The sequence below is a fragment of the Trichoplax adhaerens genome, genomic scaffold (assembly GCF_000150275.1).
Source record: "Trichoplax adhaerens TRIADscaffold_2 genomic scaffold, whole genome shotgun sequence".
NCBI classification, from domain to species: Eukaryota; Metazoa; Placozoa; class Uniplacotomia; order Trichoplacea; family Trichoplacidae; genus Trichoplax; species Trichoplax adhaerens.
Window position 1 is genome coordinate 3573549 of NW_002060944.1, and position 22515 is coordinate 3596063.

A 22515-nucleotide genomic window follows, 5' to 3' on the forward strand; every position below is an offset into this window, starting at 1 on the left:
CGACGCTGTAGAGTATTAGTATCGTTCGTCAGCAAAAGCTGTCATATATAAATCTACGAGGAATAATGTGCAGCGACATAACATAGAAATAGGTAAATTCGCAAACGGATTGCAGGACTTTGTTGCGTTCCCGGAAGTGATTTGAAATTCACGATATCTCATTTACAAAATTTCAGGTCTGAGCGTCAGACACTGTATTAATTATCCGTAGCGCTATGTTTGCTACACTAATAGCAACATGATATGCGTTTATTTTCATCGCGAAAGAGTCCAAGACGATATTCTCATTACTTCGGTAATAGGAAGTGGAAACAATGTCTACCTCCGATTTTACAGGAATGGCCTCGTCGAATTTAGGAGAGTAAAATGTTGGAGATTTGATCTCGTTTCGATTTTTCATGCCACATCGACAGCGATCTGAAATAGATCTTGAAAGTTTTATCCAGTGATGACCATGTTGAACCTCCGTTAATATTTCTTTTTCATTTTGATTTAAACTCGAAACAATTTTAATGAGTGATAGCTGGAAACTATCTAAAATAGTGAAAAATTTACCTAAAATGAAATATCGCTGTTAATATTTATATTTCTGAGACTTAATTGTAATATCTTTTAGTCATATACTTTTCGTTAATTGGACTTGAGATTTTGCAGAATTGAATAATGATTCTCTCTAAGTTAATAATGCAGCAAATTGACAATCAATTAATTATTTAGTTGAAAGAAAATATACTGTAATACAACTTACATAAGTATTCACTAAATCTTAAGAAAACTTACATTTTGCTGCAAATATCTGACCAACGTTAATTCTGTGCATCCACTGCCGCATAAGGCGACAGCGTTAGTGACAATTTGTTGAAGGCTGTTAACTAGTAGATTGATATTAAAAAACGTTCGAATGAAGCTCATGTCAGTATTTACGCAAGAGATATGGTTGTCGACGTCTATTAATATTGCAAAATACACTTCCTTCTATCAGTGAGTATACAATTCGATATGGTAAGATGCGTACTTGCGGCTGCTAAAACAAGCTTTATTTCATCACAAGATGTTTCATCCTTCGAGATGATAGCGATAGTTGAAATATTTCTTCCATTGTACTTTGAGGGTATCAGATTTAAGAAGCTATAACGCATTGAAGAATAAGATATGGGTATCAGGTTAGCGATATATTATAAGAAATTGCTTAAATTTGGTTTGCAAAGGCTATACGTTACCATTTATTGTTTATGTGAATATAATTTGCATCTGAGATGGCTCCGAAGTGATGATCTTTAATTTCTGTAAAACTAGTGCTTAGGACAGTAGCTCCGGTTATCTTTTTTACCTTTCCTATGTTTAAAATGGATAAGCGGTCGCAAACGAATATTCCCTATTGGAATGAAATTAGCAACATTAGAAAATTGAATAATGTAGAGGATACATCCATCATTATAGATGTTTCTCTCTAGTATCGAGATTAACCAGTGGAGGCTATACTGATATATTTTAATTATGAGATAAGTAACAGTGCTAGGATTAGCATCAGATAGTAAAAAAACGAGAACAGCACCCACATTGGTTTCTAGGGCTAATTTAAAAGTAGGATGGACACACTTTTGACAGCCAACAAATCCGACATGATTAGCTTTCAAAATTTCTATTAATCGTCTAAACCTTTCCATTGCTATAGATGAAAGTTTTAAACTCCTGTCGTCCTTTGTTGCAATTAAAGTTATATTTTCTGGTAAACTGTCTGAAATATGTTAACAAATAGCTATAGTATATGTGGTAATAACGGAAGTACAAGAATATGCATTCATTATTATAAAGCTATGATAAACCTTCAGGATCTCCCGCTAGCGATATATTGAAAAGAATGACACGAATTGTATTATCGGGCAATCTTAAAAATTGAAATTTATTTGCATAGGAGTCACGATCATTTCGAAGAGTGAATGAATTATCGATCAATATTCCATCTAAAAGTTTCGATTCCGAAGCGCTTTCACCATAACAGTGTATAAATTGAATGCATTCTTGTAGTGAAAACTGTTCTTGACTTGTTGGTGAGGGGATAGCATTTACAAATCCCTAGAAGTAAATTAATTATCCATAATGCAGCAAAAATAAATATCAGGAATAGCTATATAGATCTGGTAATATTATCAAATCTTGTTAGTAAGTGTTCATGTACATACTTTAATCAATAGTAATGATAAGTGACTTATTTCACTATCGTTCAGCGTGCAAGTCGGTTTAGTGCATAGTATGCTCTTCATAAATGCTAACATTGTTTTTATGCTGCTAATATCAACATTAATTCGACACGGGCAGGTATCACTTTGAAAGAAATCAATGCAGCACTTTAAAATAAATTCGTAGCAGGCAATAATGGAATGATTGGGGATAGAAAGCCGGGAGGCAGAAGTAATAAGGCTGAAACAGCAAATGAGATCAATTATATTTGTTAAATGGATAAACTAACTGTATACATGACAACATGTGAACATTCGCAGGAGATTACTTGATTGTTAATTGGATAAGAAATAATCCACCGTCATCAAATCGAGCGAGATGTTCTCGGACTGCAGATATAATAATATGCATTACTGGGTGTCCAGGTGGTAATTGATTTAAAATCCTTTTGCTGGAAGATGTAACCGTTACGTGACCACCTTGGCTTGTCTGCAAGAATTTTAACCTGACGAAATAGAAAGAAAGCATTAGCAGTATTTGGATAAGTATAGGCCAAAGTACAGTATTCATGATATACTGTATATGCTAGTACAGGTAGTGTTTGGATATACATCTACAGTATTTATTCAGATAATCAGAGCGAGGCTGATTTTGGGAAAGTCATATAGTATCAGTAGGGAGTTTGAAGTTAAATTAGTATTCCAACGAGTATATTGTAATACGGTAAAGCAGAGTTTTGCGAAAGCTATTCTAGAGGAGCCTTTTACATTTTTAGTTTTCTAGTAGTATTGGCGTTACCTGCCTAATGGTCCAAAGCTTGTCGAGATAACAGTTCCTAATTTGGATAGTTCATTTAATAACTTTCCAAAGTGCTCAACTTGAGTTGTCTAAACAGCGCAGTAAGGAATACAAATCTGTAGAATTATAATTGATTCGTGATAACATAGCACTTCTATTACAATCAAGGTCTACTATTACGAAATACGTCAATTGCAAATGCAAGTTGTTGGAAGGGATATGATGTCATGACATCTATAGATGGTCTACTCGTATGTAGCATGAATATGCCATTGCAGCTTATGATAATGTACTTTGTGTCGTCTTACGGAAATTGCATACTATGCCAACAAATGAGAAAGGAACTCAATTGGTGTACAGTAAAACCGGTAAAACCACAGATGCTTGTGAAAGCATTTGATGATCTTGCATGCTCCGTTAAAAGAAAGATTTTTCTTGGCGACTAATTTACTACTATTTATAGATACTATATATCTTATAGCTACTTTGCACGTTTATATTATGAGCAAGGCTTTATTTAGTACTTTCCATGTTTATACATTAAGCACAAGACTTGATTGACTCCGTATACAGTCAATTAAATATCATTTGCTCATCCACATCACTTAGTACAGTGTCTTTTCTACAGTATTAAGATACAAGATATGTTTGTATTTCTATGCTTAGGTAACGTTAGCTACAACGGTAGATCACGCGCAAGACTTTATTGCCTTTACATGTTTATGCATTAACCTTTTAAGAGCTTTACTATGGCAATGTAACGTGACCATCACTGTTTTTTTTTTTATTCAATTTAACTACTCGATGCAACATTTACGTGTAATTAGAAGCAACGATAGGGTTTGGAGGTTATTGGATGTTTTAAATGTAATTTATATGAGATACTGCATGGAATGGTACTATACTTGGAAGCTTCAATTCAACTAAACGGCAAGACTGTATAAACTCGTATACAATCCATTTAATGCCATTTGCTCATCGGCATCACACAGTACAATATGTCTTTCATACAGCATCTGAATACGAGATAGGTTTATATTTCTATGCTTAGATAAAGTTAGTTACAACTTTGTAGTCAATTATTTACTTGTGGGCTTACCCCAGAGTATTTTTCTGGCGTAATTCTTGACTTGGCCATTGATTGTTGAGCAGCTAGACTGTTGTTATGCTGTGTTGTCCTTCACTGTATAGTATACCGCCAGTCTTGCGTTTGTTTTAACCATTACAGTATTATATCGAACTACTGCTAAATCAGCATCTGTCTAGGATAGAGTTTTGAAGGAAATGCGATTTTTAAAGTAAAAGTAGTATTATTATTTATTTATTAAACATGATCATCGGGAGCTTTCTTTATCGAGGATCGTGTAATCAATGAAGGCTTGGAGTGGGTCCTGCGCAAGTCCGGCCCAGTACAACAGTACTTAGTAGTGAGGATTTAGACTGCTCTGTAAGCTTGCAAAGTACTGTACAGTACTGTCATCATATTGAACAGGTATAATGCTACGGTAGATTATTGTGCAAAAATATTGTCATCGCCTTTAGCATTGATTGATAATGACGAATTGACGATGATTCATCTGGACACTGGGTACAATACTACAAGATGTGTAAAATAGATGTCGTCCAAAGGCTTGCAAAACTTGTTTGGTACACTGTCCAAGGCTACCTCTACTTTTGACATCTACAGTATTTTACTCCATGACAGTACAGTACTGTACTGTACAGTACATTGATTGGCCTGGTACAGTACTGTACTCTACAGTACTTCTAGTTATACTGTACTGTACAGTACTTACAGTACATTGACTGTGACATACTGTAGACACTGGGTACAATACTACAAGATGTACAGTATAAAATAGATGTCGTCCAAAGGCATGCAAAATTTGTTTGGTACACTGTCCAAGGCTGCCTCTACTTTTGACATCTATTTTGCTCCATGACAGTACAGTACATTGATTGGCCTGGTATAGTACAGTACTGTACTCTACTCTACCGTGCTGTAGTATAAGAAATGGGTACATTATCAAATGGCCGTAGACCTGTCAGAGGTTCGATTCCAAACCGATTTATGTCGACGTGAACTGTGGTTCGTCGGTTCGGTTCTACTACAATATGAGTACTGTAGTAAAAGTACTGTACTGTACAGTATTGTACTGTACAGTAGTGCTGTACCGTGCATTTGTACAGTACAGCAGACAGTACACGGTACGGTATAAAGTTACTGAACCTCTGTTAAATGAGCACATTATCGTAAACCGTCAGTAAAGCGACAGGAGCTTGCACTCATATATATCCAGTATACAGTATATACTGTATATTATACAGTATGAATGAATGGGTAAGAGTGTTCCACATACAGTAGCTAAAAATGGAGAGTTACTGTAAGATTAGAGAAATGCGGTATGTACAGTATATCAGTATACTGTATGTCATACACTCTACTACTACACAGTACACGGTATAAAGTTACTGAACCTCTGACAGGTCTACGACAAATGGTAATACTATCTGTTAAATGAGCACATTATCGTAAACCGTCAGCAAAGCGACGGGAGTTTGCACTAGTCTAACTGAAAAGAGTCCAATTTTTGGCAATGGCAGTACCGTAGCAGAGGAGAGATCGAAGCGAAAAGAGTCCCAATTTTTGGCAATGGCAGTACCGTACCGTACATTGCACTGTATATAACAGTGCACTATACTGTAGACAATGAACTCGGCACTTCATACATCAGTCCCAGTTCGGACTGACACTGGACTCCGATGCAATACAGTACAGTACAGTCGATAGGAAATTCACACGTGTGCTTACTGTACAGTACTTCAGGCTACTTCAGGCTGTCTGCAGCTTAACGCTACACACAAGATTCAGCTATGGCATGGCAACGACTTCTCCAGTCTCCTCGGCAAATTTCATCTGGTCGATATATCCACCAGCTATCACGTTATTATTGCTCATCGTATCAACAGATACCTTTATCGCAACCTTTGCCTAATATAGCTACTCCTAAATATGCTCCTACTATCGAGAATAGTACTCAGAATCCACAGTTAACACAATTATCCAATGGCATTAAGGTCATTACTGCACCATGTTATGGACAAGTTGGCTATATTGGAGGTAGGGATGCTTATAGTATGCTCATGGCATGTAGAACAAAGTTGACAACGATGCTCATAGCTTTGTCTAAGGTATGCGCACGTCTTCTTTTTTAAAATGTAGCGATAGTGGACGCTGGATCACGCTATGAATTAGCTTTCCCTAAAGGCATTTCTCACTTGATGGGAAAGATATGTTTCCAGGTATGGATGCTATTTGTAAATAATACGCGTAGAGAGAAGGCAAGTTGCCGATTGCACTTGTGTTTTCATCATCGATCATGGCTTCTATAGCAGTAACCATGGCATTGACAAGAATCATCTTTTCAGCGTTTATAAATGAATTGTAGATACTTCACTTTTTTCTAATGAATAATTGTTCAAATTACTAAATAATGAAATAGGGTTCACGAAAGTTTGAGAATAAAGAAGATTTCATCGATAAACTAGATTCCTATGGTGTGAATGTACAATGTGAAATGAATAGGTAACTACTGAGTAAAAGTCTCATCAAATTTGAATGCTACTCAGAATGCTAAACGAAGGGACAGTGTGTATTGTTCAACATGTCGTACACTATACGACCAACGACATACAAAATGTTCTTTCCTAAAAGAATAAATATTATATTTCCTGTGAGCAATACTTGAAACGTGACTTTTATTACAAGTAATTATAGTGCAAAATACTGCTAAAGAAAAGGCAAAATATCAAGATTATACGCTATGCATTTAGCTAAATGTGTTATTGTTGTCTGCCTTGCGCTCTATTTTAAATCAGAATGTCTAATTTGCTTATTTAAACTGCAATCTTTAATGACAGTACAATTTTATTGATTAGCTTTAGTTATACGCGTATTATTCTAGTAATTGCATTCAATGCTTGAAATTCTAATGACTAGTTTGCTACACTCATTTAGAGATTGTGCCGTTTATTCTATCTCTGGCTTTCGCCACGGAATACCAGATATGTTTGCAGCCTTAGCCGATTCTATTTTATTTCCTGACCTTTCACAGAGAAATGTAAATGATAATCTTATCTGCATATTAATTCACTCACATTATACTTGTAATGCAGTCGTGGTAATTGTACTTTTTAGAAAGGAATATTATTACTCGTTGGTAAATCCGATATCATGTGTGTTGTCATTTTTCTAGGTAGAAAACCAAAAAGCGGCCCTAAATGCAGAATTAGAACACATTAAAATGATGGCGGATGCAGAAATTATTTTAACTGAACTAATACATGGGGTAGATAAATACTGTAATAAAGCTACTGACACCGACTGATAAGGAAAAAGTGCACTAATGTTTTGTGTTGTTATACGTTTAGGCAGCTTACGGAGAAAAGAGTGTTGGATTTTCGAAATTTGCTGATATGGAAACCTTTCCCGAGATCGATACATCGTCGTTACAACGTTATCATGAACTGCTCTACACACCGAAACGACTAGTTATTGGTGGGGTCGGCGTTAACCATCAAGAACTTGTGGAATTAGCTGAAAAATATTTCGTAAGCGATGTACCTAGTTGGTTTAAGTCATCAACATCACCGGTGGAGGATGAGACGGAATATATAGGATCGAATGTAATTGTAAGTAACAGTAATAGCAGATTCTTGCGCATTGCGCTTCCATCTGTAAATATCCGGTATGCTTGTAATTGAAGATGGACCTACCAAAGGCCCCTGCAGGTCCGACCATGACTGCAGCAATGGTGTCCGAATTGTCCCATGCAGCTTTTGCTTTACAAGGTGTTTCATATATGGATCCCGATTTCTTTAGTTTAGCAGTTTTGAGCTTATTGATGGGAGGTGGCGGATCTTTCTCAGCTGGTGGTCCTGGAAAAGGAATGTATTCTAGAATTTATAGATCTGTTCTATGTAACTATTACTGGATGTTTTCTTGCCTTTGCTTACAACATTGTTACGTTGATAGTGGCTTATTTGTAATAAATGCAAGTGCTCCTCCTGAACAGGTATTTTATATTATAAATCTAAACTAGCTTATAATAATAGTATTGTTATTGTGGTGGCAAATTAACGTTTACGTACACGTATGAACATTTTGAAGTTGTCATAACGCTAGTGATTCCTTGACGTTTAGATGGGGCAGCTTGCTGAAGTGGTCATGACCACAATTTGTAATATGAAAAATGGATTTCATAAGGTATGGCGTGAACTGTTCCGTTATTTCTGATGTTACGATAATAAAAGGATGTTATCCTATGTTTATTCTATAATAACTGATTGCTTTATATTTGCAATATTATAATTTCGATATTTGCTTTAGGACGAAGTCTCTCGTGCTAAAAGGCAACTTCAGTCTGTACTATTAATGAATTTAGAATCGAAACAGATTATGCTAGAAGATTTATGTCGGTTAGTAAAATTCAATGGATAGACATAAGCTACACTATTTTACATCGTGGTCAACTGTACGTATAATTCAATTTAATCTCTAGGCAAACCTTATCTCTACCTGCTTATACCTCAGTTCAAGAATTATGCGATAACATAGGTACACTATTTAAGGCTTTGCTAATGGATACCATCCAAGTTATTATGACTAAGCGTTGTTCTATCTCTCAATACAGAGCAAGTTACGGAAGAAAGCTTAATACGCGTTGTAGATAGGATACTAAGTTCGAAATTATCCGTTGCCGCTTACGGAAATCTAAAGCATTTTCCATCTCATGAGCAAATGCAAGAAGCTATGACGAACAATGGTCGGATTAAATCACAAAGTAGATTTTCTTTCTATTCCTAAATTGTTATGATATTAAATTTTTACTTCACTATTTTGTATGTTAATCTGCTTTAAAGGGCTTGACTATAAGGACTGATTTTAAATTTTCGCATATTATATTTATACCGCAATTGTAAACTTTGTTCAGATTATCAAAATTCTTTTGAAATTTAAAACTACTATTAATCATTGCGACCTTTAATAAAATTTTGATGGCTAAAGCGCAGATATCTCAAAAGATATTGCAATCACGTTGATGTTATTATTTATTAGTAAAAATTTACATATTTAGAGAGCCTTGATAATATTCGTATGATTAGTAATAATACAATATTAAAAATGCCACACATTGCCGGAAGGATTAAAGTGTTGCTTCATGTCTAGTAGTAACCAAATAACATTTTGGCAATTCTTTCCGTAAAGATTTGGCAAGTAAATGGATGTATAATCAATTCCTTAAGGATTTCATATATATATATATATATATACATAAATGCAAAACCATAATTGAAAATAGTCACGCAGCAATATAAGTCTAGAACGGTCATAGAATTACAATTGTAGCAGGCAATGCAGTTTAATCCCACCGCAACATAGGAAAAAGTTACTCTAGCATTAACAACATTGAACCTAACTTAAGGAGATTAAGTGCAATAACTGTAAAATCTAACTTATCAAAATCATAAAATTGTAACAATTAGCGTGTCAAAACCAACTTTTAGTATTCACGGTATGTGACAAGCTCCATTAATCGCAGAAGCATCATCTCTACAAGACACTATTACCCATTAAATTGCCAAATGATAGTATTTCGTGTACTCCCAACCTTCGGCTGAGTAGCATTCCATCGAAGTGGATGGATATAAACCGGCGCATTACGTTTATACGTTCGTATTTACTTCGTTTTTATCCGATTGCTTTATATACATAATAGGAATTAGGATGTCGATATTTAAAGTATCTCACAAAGGGAATGTTGATTACTTAATTCTTGCAACCACGTCATTTTCTAACGCGAAATCATGCTGATACTAATAAACATGAGTGAATAAATAAGGTTAGATAGGTGACTTTATGATACGGCGATATAAATTTTAGTATTACCTTTTCATCTATTAGATAAGGGCTTTGGTAAATATTATCTGGAATCTACAATTTCAGGGGTAAAGTAATCAATTTTCAGCATTTCACTTCACAAAAGTTTAGAATATCGAATTACGAAAAGTAGCACCAATACTTGTAGATGCAATAATTTTAGTACAGCCCACTTACATCTCCAATCTTTCGAATATCGAATGAAGGACTAACTAGCAAAGGGACTCCATCGAGGTCACCACTGGCGCTATGTTGTAGATCACCTGAGATTACATAAGGAATATTCATTCAGATTGAAATGATTATTTGAATTTAGTACTAGCTGATCTAGTTTGTGTTTATTTGAATTAGATTAAAGAAAATTACTTCGTCCTTGTACATATTATAACTTACGACTGTCAGTACGTTGAATAGGATTGTGGGATTGCGGCGGCTGCGTAGCGGATGACGCTATCGTAAGAGATTGTAAGGGTTGCCTATCGATGCAAATATCAGCGTAAAGTAAAAAGCACGCGTGATTTATAGTTAGTATGAAATTCATAAATATTGTGCTATTATCTTGTATACCATTATATTACCATGACGTTGTATTGAATGTAGTACATTTAAATAATCGAAATAGGATATCAGGATGAACATAGAAAAGTTGACTTACTCGATAACTAGTGGTTGATTTTGCATTGGCTGATGTTGCACTGGCTGATACTGTACTTGCTGATGTTGCACTTGCTGATGTTGCCCAGGTTGTTGTTGTGAAACTGGCTGAGGTGGTTGAGATTGTTGAAAACATCGGCTCATATTAACTTTGTCAAAGCATATATGGAATCCATTGATATCGCTTTGCGTTAGGAAATATTTGATGAGGGTCAGAGAGAAAGTTTAAGTGGGATGTTTGCATTATAAGAATGAGTATAGCTGTGGCATATTTATCGCATACGATAATAATACTAAATTGACGAAAAGCTTTGGTAAAAGCAAATAAAATTTTAATTTTCTGTAGTCTAGCACACAAATTTGGATAACTAAATTGAAGTACTCCGTAGATGACTGTATCAAATAACTAGATATTAACAATTATTCGATATTATATGGTATCAAGAGTTCAAAAGATAATTATAATTAATTATAGTCGAATCCTTGCTGTTCTATAATGATTATATTAATTGACTTACTTTTCAGTATACTCGTGTTTTGGGGGAGCGTATTCTGATTTTGCTCTATTAACTAAAATAATACTACATAGGGCCGATTGAGCGTTACTTGAGGATATATATTTGACACAAATTTTCTGTTTCCGTAATGCCGCAATACCTGCATGTGATCAAAATAGACATTTCACTTGCTCTAGCAGTTAGACAAGGTAAAGGATTCTGCTTTGATTAGCAGATCTATGGTTTCATAAAGAGATGCCGATAGAACCACTATTATTGATCAATTAATCCTGATTGAAATGTGAGACTAACTAACCGTCGTTGAGAGTTGTATCCCTATAGGTATAACCACGTGGAGTAGCCTTCGTCTCTTTCAGTATAACAATGTCTTCTACCACTACTTTATCGCTTTTCTAGATATACGTGTAAACAGAAACAGATAAGTTATTGCGAAGATGAATTAGTTGGATATCTAATTTATAAGAGAGCTGAAAGATCGTATGGTGTTCTGATCGTGATTAATCTCGCGTTGTTATACGTGCTCTAAGGTATTTTAAAGTAAAGTAGACGGTTATAATATTAGCTATCGTTTATATTTAAATCTAAATTTTGAAGTATAAACGATGGTTCATATTATTGATTAGTATTCAATTTCATGTATGCGATATAGATAAAAGATACAAAAGCGAGATACTTATTACAACAAAGAGGTTTGTACAGTAGACTTGAATCTAGTGGAGACCGGTATCGGCGTTTAACAGTAGTTGGAAGCAGTTCCTGTCGATATCATAGTGGACGCAACAATGGTATACAAGCTAAGACTGACCAAGTCAAGGATTTATGGCATTATGCCCGTTCCTACAACGGGATTGACTGATCTACCCTATATTTGGTATCAAATTAGCGTACTCAATAGGCCGACCTTATTGTTTTAATATTCGGCAGTGCAATATTCAAATTGAAGACAGCGATGATTCAATTTTACACTATTACATCAACATATCCTAAGTAACAGTATTGGCTGAATGTATTTTAATTTTCGTTTTATTATTTTGGATCCCTTTCTACCGTTTTATTATTCATTTTAGTAAATATTGTGGTGTCAATGTGATGACGATCCGTTCTACTGGTGATAAACATGAGTAGACGATAAGTTATTACCTGTAGCGGCTTGACGCAGAGATATCGTTTCGCTTTATCAGATCGCTTTCCAGGCCATAGCTGAGCATCGATGCCAGACACAGAGCGAGAAACCTAAAATAGAGATAGTAGAATTGATATTTTAAACGATCGAGGCGAAATTCATCTGGTCTTTGGACATACAGTCCGACGTGAAGTCGGAGCGTACGTACAGTACACTGTAGTAAAAGTATGCAAGCAAAGAAATGGGCAATGAGTATGCCATCTTCTCATCGTTACTATGAGCAATTCAGTATGAATATCACAAAATGGGCGCAAATGGAGAGAAGCTCACACATTCCGTGCTCATTGGCTGTAGTTCATTCCTACTTAGTCGTAGGATAATTACAAGAACTACTGCAAAATAGAAGAGCAGTCCTTGATAGTCCATTGAGCGTTATGATCTTCGTCGAAGCTATGACGTAATCGGTGGCATGGTAAGAGTCACATAACGTTGGCCGAAATGACAGACCCATATGGAATGATCAGCGTTATACTACCACTGATTAAAATCAAAATAGATAATGTGGATGACAAAATGAAAGAGAAACATATCAACGAGAAAGATTAAGGCCAATCTATCTATTGAGATATCAATGATTGAAGACGATCAATACACTCATAGGCTATTGAAAGTGATTATTCTCTATGTGCGGTAGTCGTTCTGGTGCGCCACTTTGGCAGGCAGTCATGTATTGCGTATGGTGTGTATTGATTGGTAAAATGGATTCAATCATACCATGTCTCGATCATTATGGTGACGATTCTTTTAGTCCTTCAAATCCATATGATTATATACAGTTATAGCATAATGAATGAATGACTGGACAAGCTATGGATTACTGTCTATTTTATGTTGATGGTAAGAGTATCGCGAGACTGGATAGTTTGTTAGTATTGGAATACAAGTTATTTACTTACTAAAATATATCCTTGGGGAACTTCATCCGGTCTTGAAGTAATTCCAATATCAGAAATGGCAGTATAATAATCGTTACTGGACATCCTTAATGGATAAATTACAGTAAGGGCTATCAATGGCAAAAGATGATGACCATCGATTGAATGTTGGAATCGTTGAAGAGAAACGATTTAGTCCAGCATCGGAGACTAAGGAGGATTAGCAGTAACGTTGTGTAGCATCAAATCGTATCTAGTCAATAACAGTCGAACAGCAATAACGACTCATGTACAGTGTACAGTACAGTACAGTACGTACTGTAGACGTGTTCGCTGTTCAGTCATAAGAAAGAGTACAGTATGTACTGTACAGTACAGTACTTCCGGTAGGCATCAAGTGTCTGTGTACTGTACGGTACAGTATTTAAGGTACTGTACACTGTACTTTGCTACTGTCTAGACCTGCCAACGATTCGGTTCATTTTCGGTTCTATCAAGAAATCAATATACAGTACAGTACAGTACAGTATAAGGTTGAAGTCCCTCCCAAACGATGGAATTTTCCCCTCATCTGTCATTACCAAATGATCATAGCGTCTCTAGTGCAGTACCTAGCATACGGTAGAATCCCCTACAGTAGTCCATAGTATTCTATAGTACGCTACGCTATATTGATGCTAATTGAGAGTAGTACGAACTTTCAATACAGTAGTTAGTATTGACTCTAGATAGTAATACACGATACATCGTACACTACTGTAGACTGATGAGAAAATGAATCACTTTTGATCATTTGGATAGTTGGATATCAGCATCATTTGAATCGGCTTTTGGTGCAAGTAACGGTTAACAACATACTGTACAGTACTGTATGTACTGTAGCTATCGTGTTCAGTAGAGACCCTCTACAGTACAGTATGAGAGTCTCTAGTGTACTGTACTATACTGTAGATGAGTACTGTACTGTACAGTTTACGCTACAGTACAGTACATTATACTGTAGTACCGATCAGAAGAAAGTACTGTACAGTACAGTACAGTAGTGCTCACTAGAGACCCTCTACAGTACTGTACTGTATGAGAGCCTCTAGTATGCTGTACTGTACAGTACAGATGAGTACAGTCTCCACTACAGTACATTGTACTGTAAAGTACTATAGTACCGCCCCCCCAAGAAAGTACTGTACTGTACAGTTCCTTAAGTACAGTACTGTAGCCAGTCGCCATGCTACGGTACAGAAGCCAGAAGGACGCTGCCCAAGAATGGTTCTTTGGATTGGTTTTACCTATCGATTGCCAATGATTGAGGCGCAAGTAATGGTTAACAACGTACAGTACACTGTACTGTACTGTACAGTGTACTGTACAGTACAAGTGCCGCCCGCAAGAAAGTACAGTACTGTACTGTACACTGTACAGCTCCGTAAGTACTGTAGCCAGTCGCCATGCTACGGTACAGAAGCCAGAAGGACGCTGCCCAAGAATTGGACTGGTTTTACCTCTCGATTACCAATGATTGTGCTGCAGAGAAGACGCGCGGGATGCTGAAAGGAGAAGGAAAATTGCCTGCAAAAGCTTGCCTATTCATTGGGTTTCCACTCAATCATTGAGTGGAAGAAAGTGAAAACATTGACAAGGGGATCGATCATCCATAGCCAATTCGTAGAACAACGCCATTGGCTCCATTGGACGATCCGATAGTCGTTTCATTCTTTACTGTACTTGTCAAGGTGATTTTCCAACTTGACTGTAGGTGGACTGCAAGTTGGCCCCCTCTTCCTCCTCGATCAGTCCCTGTCAGTGGCCACTTGACAAAGTCACTACTCTTGCAGCAAACTCATCTATTGGTAGCGACCATTTCAACACGAGCTGCTACTGCTGTACTTGCAATAGTACTCAATGGGTCGGACTACCCAAAGTGGTGGCCTACCGGCAACATCACGTCGAAAATCAACGCCTGTCAAGCGTGTACCTGCTTCAGCTACTTCATGTAAGCTCAACGATCACAAACAAAAAATAACGAATCAGTTAACATCGACTTTACGATAACAGTAGTCATCACCATCAAACACTTTCAAGCTTCAATAGAATGATAGAATAGCCATTCCAAAAGGATGATAGTTTTCTCTTCATTGATATCCGATAGTAAAGCGATACCATCGTCTCCAGTCAACACCTTAACTATTTGTTAGTTATTTTTCTCTAAAGTCCCAGATGCTAGATAGAATGAATCGCAATTTCGCCATCATTGTCAGACTTGCAATGGCATACTAATGGCTTGTTGTTTTATCTATTTATAGCAAAAGCCAATGAAAGTCAAACTAGACGCCAAAAAAGATTTAAACCTGGCACTCGTGCCTTAATGGAAATTCGTCAATATCAAAAAAATACTAACTTATTAATTCGTAAACTGCCTTTTTCACGAGTGGTAAGTTGTAGCGATACGGTGGTGCATACAGCACCGATGATAGTAGGTTAAAAGACAACACTGAGTAATCATGATGATGAGCATTGACAACTCTTTGTATGCTACTTGGAAAATTATATATGCTTTAACATCAATCAGGTCCAGTAAGTTAGTAACGATACATGGATGCCAATGACTTAAAATAATCACATTGCTTTTAAACGTATCCAACTTGATAACACCATGTTACATTATGTCTCAACTATTTTGAACTGTTTTCACCTATTAACGGTAAGCGATTACAAATGGCATGCATGAAGGTGCTGTAAATACGCCAAGAAAGTCATGCATAAGCTCAGTGATTTATAGAATATAGAGTTAAAGTAGCTTGAATTTCCAAACACTATCACCACCTTTCATTTCGAATGGGATTGAATCCATTTTACAAATGAATTGATAAGATTTAGCACGTTATCTGATTGACCATGTATCGTGCAGAAGTATCATATAAATAGTCATGGCTACATCTTTGGCTGTTTTTATACTACAACTCTTATTAAATAATCTGTATATGATGGGTCTGCTCTTAAATAGCTGAAAGAATTTTAAAACAGCTTCATTAAGGTTGAGCATATGCAGCGCAAAGTAATTTTCACCTATGTGTTCTACTTTTAAAACAGGTAAGAGAAGTTGCGTATGATATTACTAGTCAACACTTTTATTGGCAAGTTGAAGCATTACTGGCAATACAAGAAGCTGCAGAAGCCTTTCTTGTTAGTCTTTTCGAAGATACGTAAGTGTCGCTTAATGTTACCAAATTGATACTGCGTAGTATTCAATTCTTATAGCGTAGCTATTCGCTCTTTACTTCTACTTCATTATGTAAACGTTATTTTAATAACATGATGTACGTACGTATTTATTTTTTATTCCTATTTTCTTGATCTAGAAATCTATGCGCTATCCATGCCAAAAGAGTAACCATTATGCCCAGAGATGTCCAATTAGCTAGGCGCATAAGAGGTCGAAACGACATTTTAAATTGATCGCGTAGGATCCAAGGTTGAATCCTTGGTATCTTCAATTCTGTAATATAGTATTTCTTTTAAAGTTGATCTACTAATGATCGCTTGACACTAAAATATAAGGCACATCGCTCATGATTTATCTCATGCAGCATAGTCATATTTTTAAAATGTTTCACGTTACAAAGTTATTGATATCTTGTAACGCTTTTGTAATGTTAGTAGAACGTTATTGCTATCAAGCATATAAATGTTAGAAATCTAAAATAAAATTGAATAATAAATTATAGTACTTTACCGTAATGTAAATTATCGTCACAGTTTTATTGGATAGAATGTTCCCTTTCTGAAATGCAGATCACTAACAGTGTATGTGTACTAGTGTACCGTCTTTTTTTAGACATTCTTAACTTGGATATGATTATTTATAGCCCTGCATTGGTTCTAGTTTTATTTTCTTGTTGTAAAATGTATTATTTCGATATTCTACAAATTTTTTGATTGAGTGATAATAATTAATTAGACTGTATATCAAGCTCTTCCTACAAAAACTATGCTATTTTGCAATGTATCATGCTGAAAACAAATGAGCAATGCAATCTTGGACCACCGATGAAGGGAATAAAGAAAGCGAATAAATTTTCGTTGTTACCTACAACCATATTCATAGTTTATGGAATTACGACTAGCTGAAAATAAAATTGAAGTTTATTAAATTCTTAGACCTGCATTACTTACAGTAGTCAATTATTTTATTTTATATTATAATTGAGTTTGTTTGTACAATAATTCTCTTTTCTGATGACAAACTACAGTAGTTATTATACATCAGGATAATATTCTAACAAATAGTGATATAGTATTTCTTCTTGTTTTTCTTGTGCAATGTACATAAATTGATTAACAGTAAGTGACAGCTTGACGAGATACGTTTGCGATTCTCGCCAAAAGCACTTTATTTTTTTGTACTGTCAATATCAAACAAAACGCATGATAACCAGCGCCACGGACTTCTAGAATCTTCAAATTCTAAAAGTCCATGTTAGGGGCGATAAACGACAATATAGAAAAAAATTGGTTGCAAACTTCCTTAACGAATCTTATCCTAAGTTTGGGTATACATCATAAGAGAGTGTATGGATTACAGAAATAGATTAAATTAGCCTATTTTACGGACAAGAACTGTTTTCTCTGTCTCCTTGTCGTCTCCAAACATATTTTGTTGCATAGAATGTTAGTCTTCTAGTTTTATTCATATTATCAAGTTTATTTTATTAGCCTATTTTACGGACAATAACTGTTATTCTCTGTCTCCTTGTCATCTCCAAACATATTTTGATGCATAGAATGTTAGTCTTCTAGTTTTATTTATATTATCAAGTTTATTTTATGAGATAGTACAACTGTTAGCTATAGTTTAAGACTGGCGATTATCTGCACCCCTTTTTATACAAACAACTCTACACGAACGGCCATAAAAGTAATTAGAATCAGTAACGTATAGATGCGATGCTTAATAGTCTTAGAAAGTGTATTCCCAATGTTGCTGCACGCCATGCACTAACTTTTGACTACTATGAGTAATTTATACATAGCAAACTCTATTCTCTATGCCAATTCTAACGTAAGTGAACTGATTACTACGTAAGTAAGTCGCAGATTTATAACGCACCTTCGACATTGTCCGCACAGGCACATTTTCTTTCTTTAATCTCTAAATTATTACTTCGGAGTATTTCTAATCTATACTAAAGTTTAATATTCACAATATAATGCAAGTCCATCTCGATCGCTCTTTTCAGGCGAGATAATTTAAATGGGATTATTCTTTATTACTTCAAGATGGAGATAAAAATTAAATCGGAGCTACAATAATTTGTGTGTATCTTTCAAGCTAGCATTAAATACATTATCAGCTACAAATCACTTATTTCAAATATTTAAAATAGACTCATTAGAGTTTGAACTCGACCTTAGATTTTTTTCTAGCCTGGATTGTACGGTAGCATGAAGGATCTTAAAGATCCCAAAATAATACATCCGTATTCACCAATCTCCAATCTAATCAGAGACTTATAAGACCAATATATATGATAGCATGTAAATTAGCATAAAATAAAAGCAGGATAAATTAAATTAATAATGGATATACATTAAATATTTCAGATAGGTTTGCAAATTTTGACGATGAATGATAGAATGAAAATTAAATTGCGAAATAGACGTAAAAATAGCTAGTTATTTACTATACATTAAATACGTTCTTCTAATGTACAATACTGAGTAGATTATATGTTCTATTCCCAAAATTGGTTCACGATAGTCCTGCAAAAAAATGGTGCAGTCATAAGTTATAGTGAAAGTGAATAAACTTCTGCCATAGCTGCCATATGATCTTATGATTATTCTTGCTTGCAGAAGCCCACTCGTTTTATATTGTTCATGGGTCAGGACCATTTTCAATACCGGTATTTGTTTTTTGATTAAAAAATCTTTTTCGATGCTCTCGGTCCTTTGACAACTCTAAGCCATGAACTTAATTGCGAAGAAATTAATTTCTCAGTTTTAAGTTGATCTAGTAAAGATTTTTGAAGGTCTTTATCATTAAATTGATTTGATAAGTTTTTCCTATCCGTTGCAATTGGACTATTGACAGTGCCTTTGTTGTGTGGTTTTGAAAATAGTGCTAAATCATCAAGGGGATTCTCTTGGTAATGATCATGGATAGCTAGTCTTTTCTCAATTAATTCTCTGACTTCACCAATTTCAACTTTTAAGTTGTCCTTTTTGCGACGCCCTTTAGTATTATATTTCTTATTTTGATCATGATCCTGCTGTTGCAAGTGACGCGGAACATCATCCACCTGTTCTTGCAGGTCGCATTCTTCTAATAAAATTTTATAAATTGTACGCCGTTGATCTCTTTTCTTTTGCAGTAACATCATATCAAACGTATTTTTGGGAGTAGCATTAAACCATTCACCTTCATCATTTCTGTCCATTTCGTTATACTTAACACGTTGGCAGGGCTCTTCCGATGTTTGCTTTGCCAAATGTCCATTTCTTTGATATTCATTGATGACAGGTAAGCTCTTTTTGCGTAATGAATTTGAAGATTCAGAAGTTGAACGGCTGTCGTTTAGCATATCAAGGCCTAATTTTGCTTTTGCAATGGAATGATTCCTGTTGTTACGCCTTCGCCTTGCTTTAGAAGCTCGGCGATAATCTCGAGGATCTAACACCGTTTTAATTCTACTGATTTCCTTCTCTAACTGATTTTGTTCCTTCTTGACACTGTTCATGTAGCGTAAATGTTTATTTCTTAAATTGCGTAGAGTGATTGGCTCTCTGCCACTTGCTGCATATCGCGTTGGTGATGAAGCCTTCATAGGTTGCTTATGATGGATCACTGGCAAGCTAGATACTGCTGCTGTTAAATCGGCCATATTTTACGTAATTATAATAATTACGCGTATAATAATCTTTAATCAGTCAAAGACGACCAACGAAATAACCTACGCAGAGATAAATTTTTTGGTCAATTGTATCCTGTTTGTAATTGAATCAATTAGCAAATTATAGAAAATAATAAATAATTAAGGAGGATCCATTTTCGTATAAGTTACCGCACCTATATAAAATCTTTAAATTTCAATTACCGGATATTTTATGCACACAAATTAAAAACTTATTCAAGTTGCCCAGGTAACAGAGGAAAATGGATCGTTATTGAAAAATGTTGATAGATTTCGCTGTTTTGGTTACTTTAATTACGTTATAGACCATGTTTTGGGAAGATCTCTATTGATCTAATGCTAGAGCCAAATATCCTATCTATACTCATTAACTCTAGTGAAAGGTAACATTTACTAGTTATGATTGTTATAATTTACAAATTTACAACTTACAGTAGTGAAATAGATCACTTGTGGTCGGAGCAAGCTACCTTACTACCGGCAATTAACGTTTTCATTAATACAGTAAGCAGGAAACTACATTTACTCATTGTGTAGTACTATTTTAACTACTGTAGCTAACTATCATATGGTGATTGCAATCATTATTACTCTGGAGCTACAATTAATACGGTGTTTTTGTCACGATAAATGATGTATTTGTGGATGTCTATATTTATCCTAATGTTATTTTTTCTATTACTTATTGGGAGGAGTCACAAAACATGTCATAGTTTTGAATTGCAAAGCTATCATCGATACCGGCACATCGTTATACTCTAGATTCGCAAATAACATCCTGAAAAACTATTTCTAGGCGTCATGGATGATAGAGAAATATCATGGAGCCAGTACATTCAATGTCAATAGATTTTATATTGTATATCTAGATTTGCATGATTCAATATTCTGATTTCAACTTGAGTTAGAGAGAATTTTAGGAATGGGGTTAGTATTTTTATTAATATCCCAAATGATGTTAACTCTTTTTATTGTATATAACGTAAAGATGCCAAGAAGATAGCTATTCAATTTTTAGTATGTAGATCCCGCTACAGATACGTCCTACATAAACTTTGGATATGAACCTTTTTACTATTTATTTGATGGAATATCGCCATTTTCGAATAATTATGTGTTAAAAAGTGATTACCCAGTTTGCAACTTATTCGGTACCAAAACAATTTGTTTACTAAACCATCCTTGACGTAAGTTTATTATCTTTCAAACAGCCTTCCTCAGTATGAGACAAACTAATTTCAATAATAAGATATCCCCCTGCTGATACAACTTTTTCGGTAAACTTTCGAGATGGATGATGAATCAATCAAAAACTCTGCTAAAATGGATCCAGGTGACGATTGTTATTGTTTACTTTGATGTTGCAGATACAATGAATGTATAAAGGCATGGCTGCACAGCTTGAATAATTTCTTTGTAATTTGTAAGTATTCAGAGATGTTGAGAATGATCAGCCTATTGAATTACTTTGTAGCAATTATTAACTATGCGTAAAACGCTAGATTACATAAGCGATATAATTAACAAGTTTGCTCCCTGATTTGATTTACTGTTGCTATGAGACTGGAGTTTTTTATACACGCTAGTCATCTAAGTGGTTCGATAAATTATAACTAAATTACTTGGTCGTATTCTGGGCACTTTATACTACTATAAAGTCGGTCTATGTCAGTGCAGTAATTTGAAAGGTACATCAGGCTGCAAAAAATTGAATCTCACTTGAGCTTATTCAATTGACAAATAGGCCTGAAATGTACTCATCACCTTGAACTATTACTTAATACTCATTTATTACTTATTTTAGAGCTGGCAGCTTCGTTGATTGCGCCAAAACCATCGTTCTCAATAAAATTTTTAGTTTTTAGGCTGGAAAAGAAATCTGTAATACTTTACTTTTATCATTAACACATCAAGGAGGACTGACAAAATAACTAATAGTTTAAAATATGGAAGAGAGGATATTTATTAACTTTCAAGTCTATATTTCCGCAAAGAAAGTATTATTCTAGACTACCTATTCAGAATATTGTTCAGATAAAATGTGACTAATAATTTAAATCGAGAAAATAGGATGTTTCCCTAACTTTCAAGTTTATATTTCCGCAAAGTCGGTACGGTATTTTATTCTTGACTACCTGTTCAGAATATTATTCAATTTAAGGATATCTTTGTCGTACGCGTTATATTGGACTTCTAGTAATCTTAGCCTATCAAAAAATCATGCTAATCTCTGGATCTAACTTGAAACCAAAAAAAGATGTACGGTATTATAGCTACTCAATTCTACATAATCATGATAATTCTACTCAATTCTACATATTCATGATAATTCCACATATTGTGTTCATATTTGAAGGACATTTTAACAGCAAATACTAAACATCATTATTGTTAAGTGGAATCTAAAGAATATTAAGTCCTGATGATCTTTTGCCCCTCTATTTTTGTGTAAAAAAAT

At 35.0% G+C, this 22515-nt stretch overlaps 5 protein-coding genes across 5 annotated transcripts; 2 read left to right on the forward strand and 3 right to left on the reverse strand.

Annotated features, from left to right (window-relative positions):
- Positions 1-1056: 1056 nt before the first annotated feature.
- On the reverse strand, positions 1057-4117 carry TRIADDRAFT_53298 (uncharacterized protein; the record flags this gene model as incomplete). Its single annotated transcript, XM_002109874.1, has 8 exons — positions 1057-1128; positions 1331-1375; positions 1560-1738; positions 1827-2076; positions 2184-2421; positions 2510-2686; positions 2980-3068; positions 4079-4117. The coding sequence occupies 8 exons, from the start codon at positions 4115-4117 to the stop codon at positions 1057-1059; spliced, it is 1089 nt and encodes a 362-aa protein (XP_002109910.1).
- A 1736-nt stretch (positions 4118-5853) lies between these two features.
- TRIADDRAFT_21554 (uncharacterized protein) lies at positions 5854-8845 on the forward strand (the record flags this gene model as incomplete). The annotated part of the gene is made up of 11 exons (XM_002109324.1): positions 5854-6100; positions 6203-6282; positions 6483-6565; positions 6998-7100; positions 7236-7328; positions 7411-7665; positions 7746-8054; positions 8183-8245; positions 8369-8457; positions 8541-8596; positions 8673-8845. 11 exons carry the CDS (start codon positions 5854-5856, stop codon positions 8843-8845), a joined length of 1551 nt encoding a protein of 516 aa, XP_002109360.1.
- A 359-nt stretch (positions 8846-9204) lies between these two features.
- TRIADDRAFT_53300 (uncharacterized protein) lies at positions 9205-14737 on the reverse strand (the record flags this gene model as incomplete). The annotated part of the gene is made up of 10 exons (XM_002109875.1): positions 9205-9279; positions 9929-9973; positions 10097-10182; positions 10313-10395; positions 10575-10757; positions 11092-11230; positions 11387-11483; positions 12232-12324; positions 13171-13255; positions 14649-14737. The coding sequence occupies 10 exons, from the start codon at positions 14735-14737 to the stop codon at positions 9205-9207; spliced, it is 975 nt and encodes a 324-aa protein (XP_002109911.1).
- A 311-nt stretch (positions 14738-15048) lies between these two features.
- On the forward strand, positions 15049-16602 carry TRIADDRAFT_53301 (uncharacterized protein; the record flags this gene model as incomplete). The annotated part of the gene is made up of 4 exons (XM_002109325.1): positions 15049-15139; positions 15450-15577; positions 16237-16349; positions 16506-16602. 4 exons carry the CDS (start codon positions 15049-15051, stop codon positions 16600-16602), a joined length of 429 nt encoding a protein of 142 aa, XP_002109361.1.
- A 2462-nt stretch (positions 16603-19064) lies between these two features.
- Positions 19065-20027, reverse strand: TRIADDRAFT_53302 (uncharacterized protein; the record flags this gene model as incomplete). The annotated part of the gene is made up of 1 exon (XM_002109876.1): positions 19065-20027. One exon carries the CDS (start codon positions 20025-20027, stop codon positions 19065-19067), a length of 963 nt encoding a protein of 320 aa, XP_002109912.1.
- Between the last annotated feature and the right edge of the window lie 2488 nt (positions 20028-22515).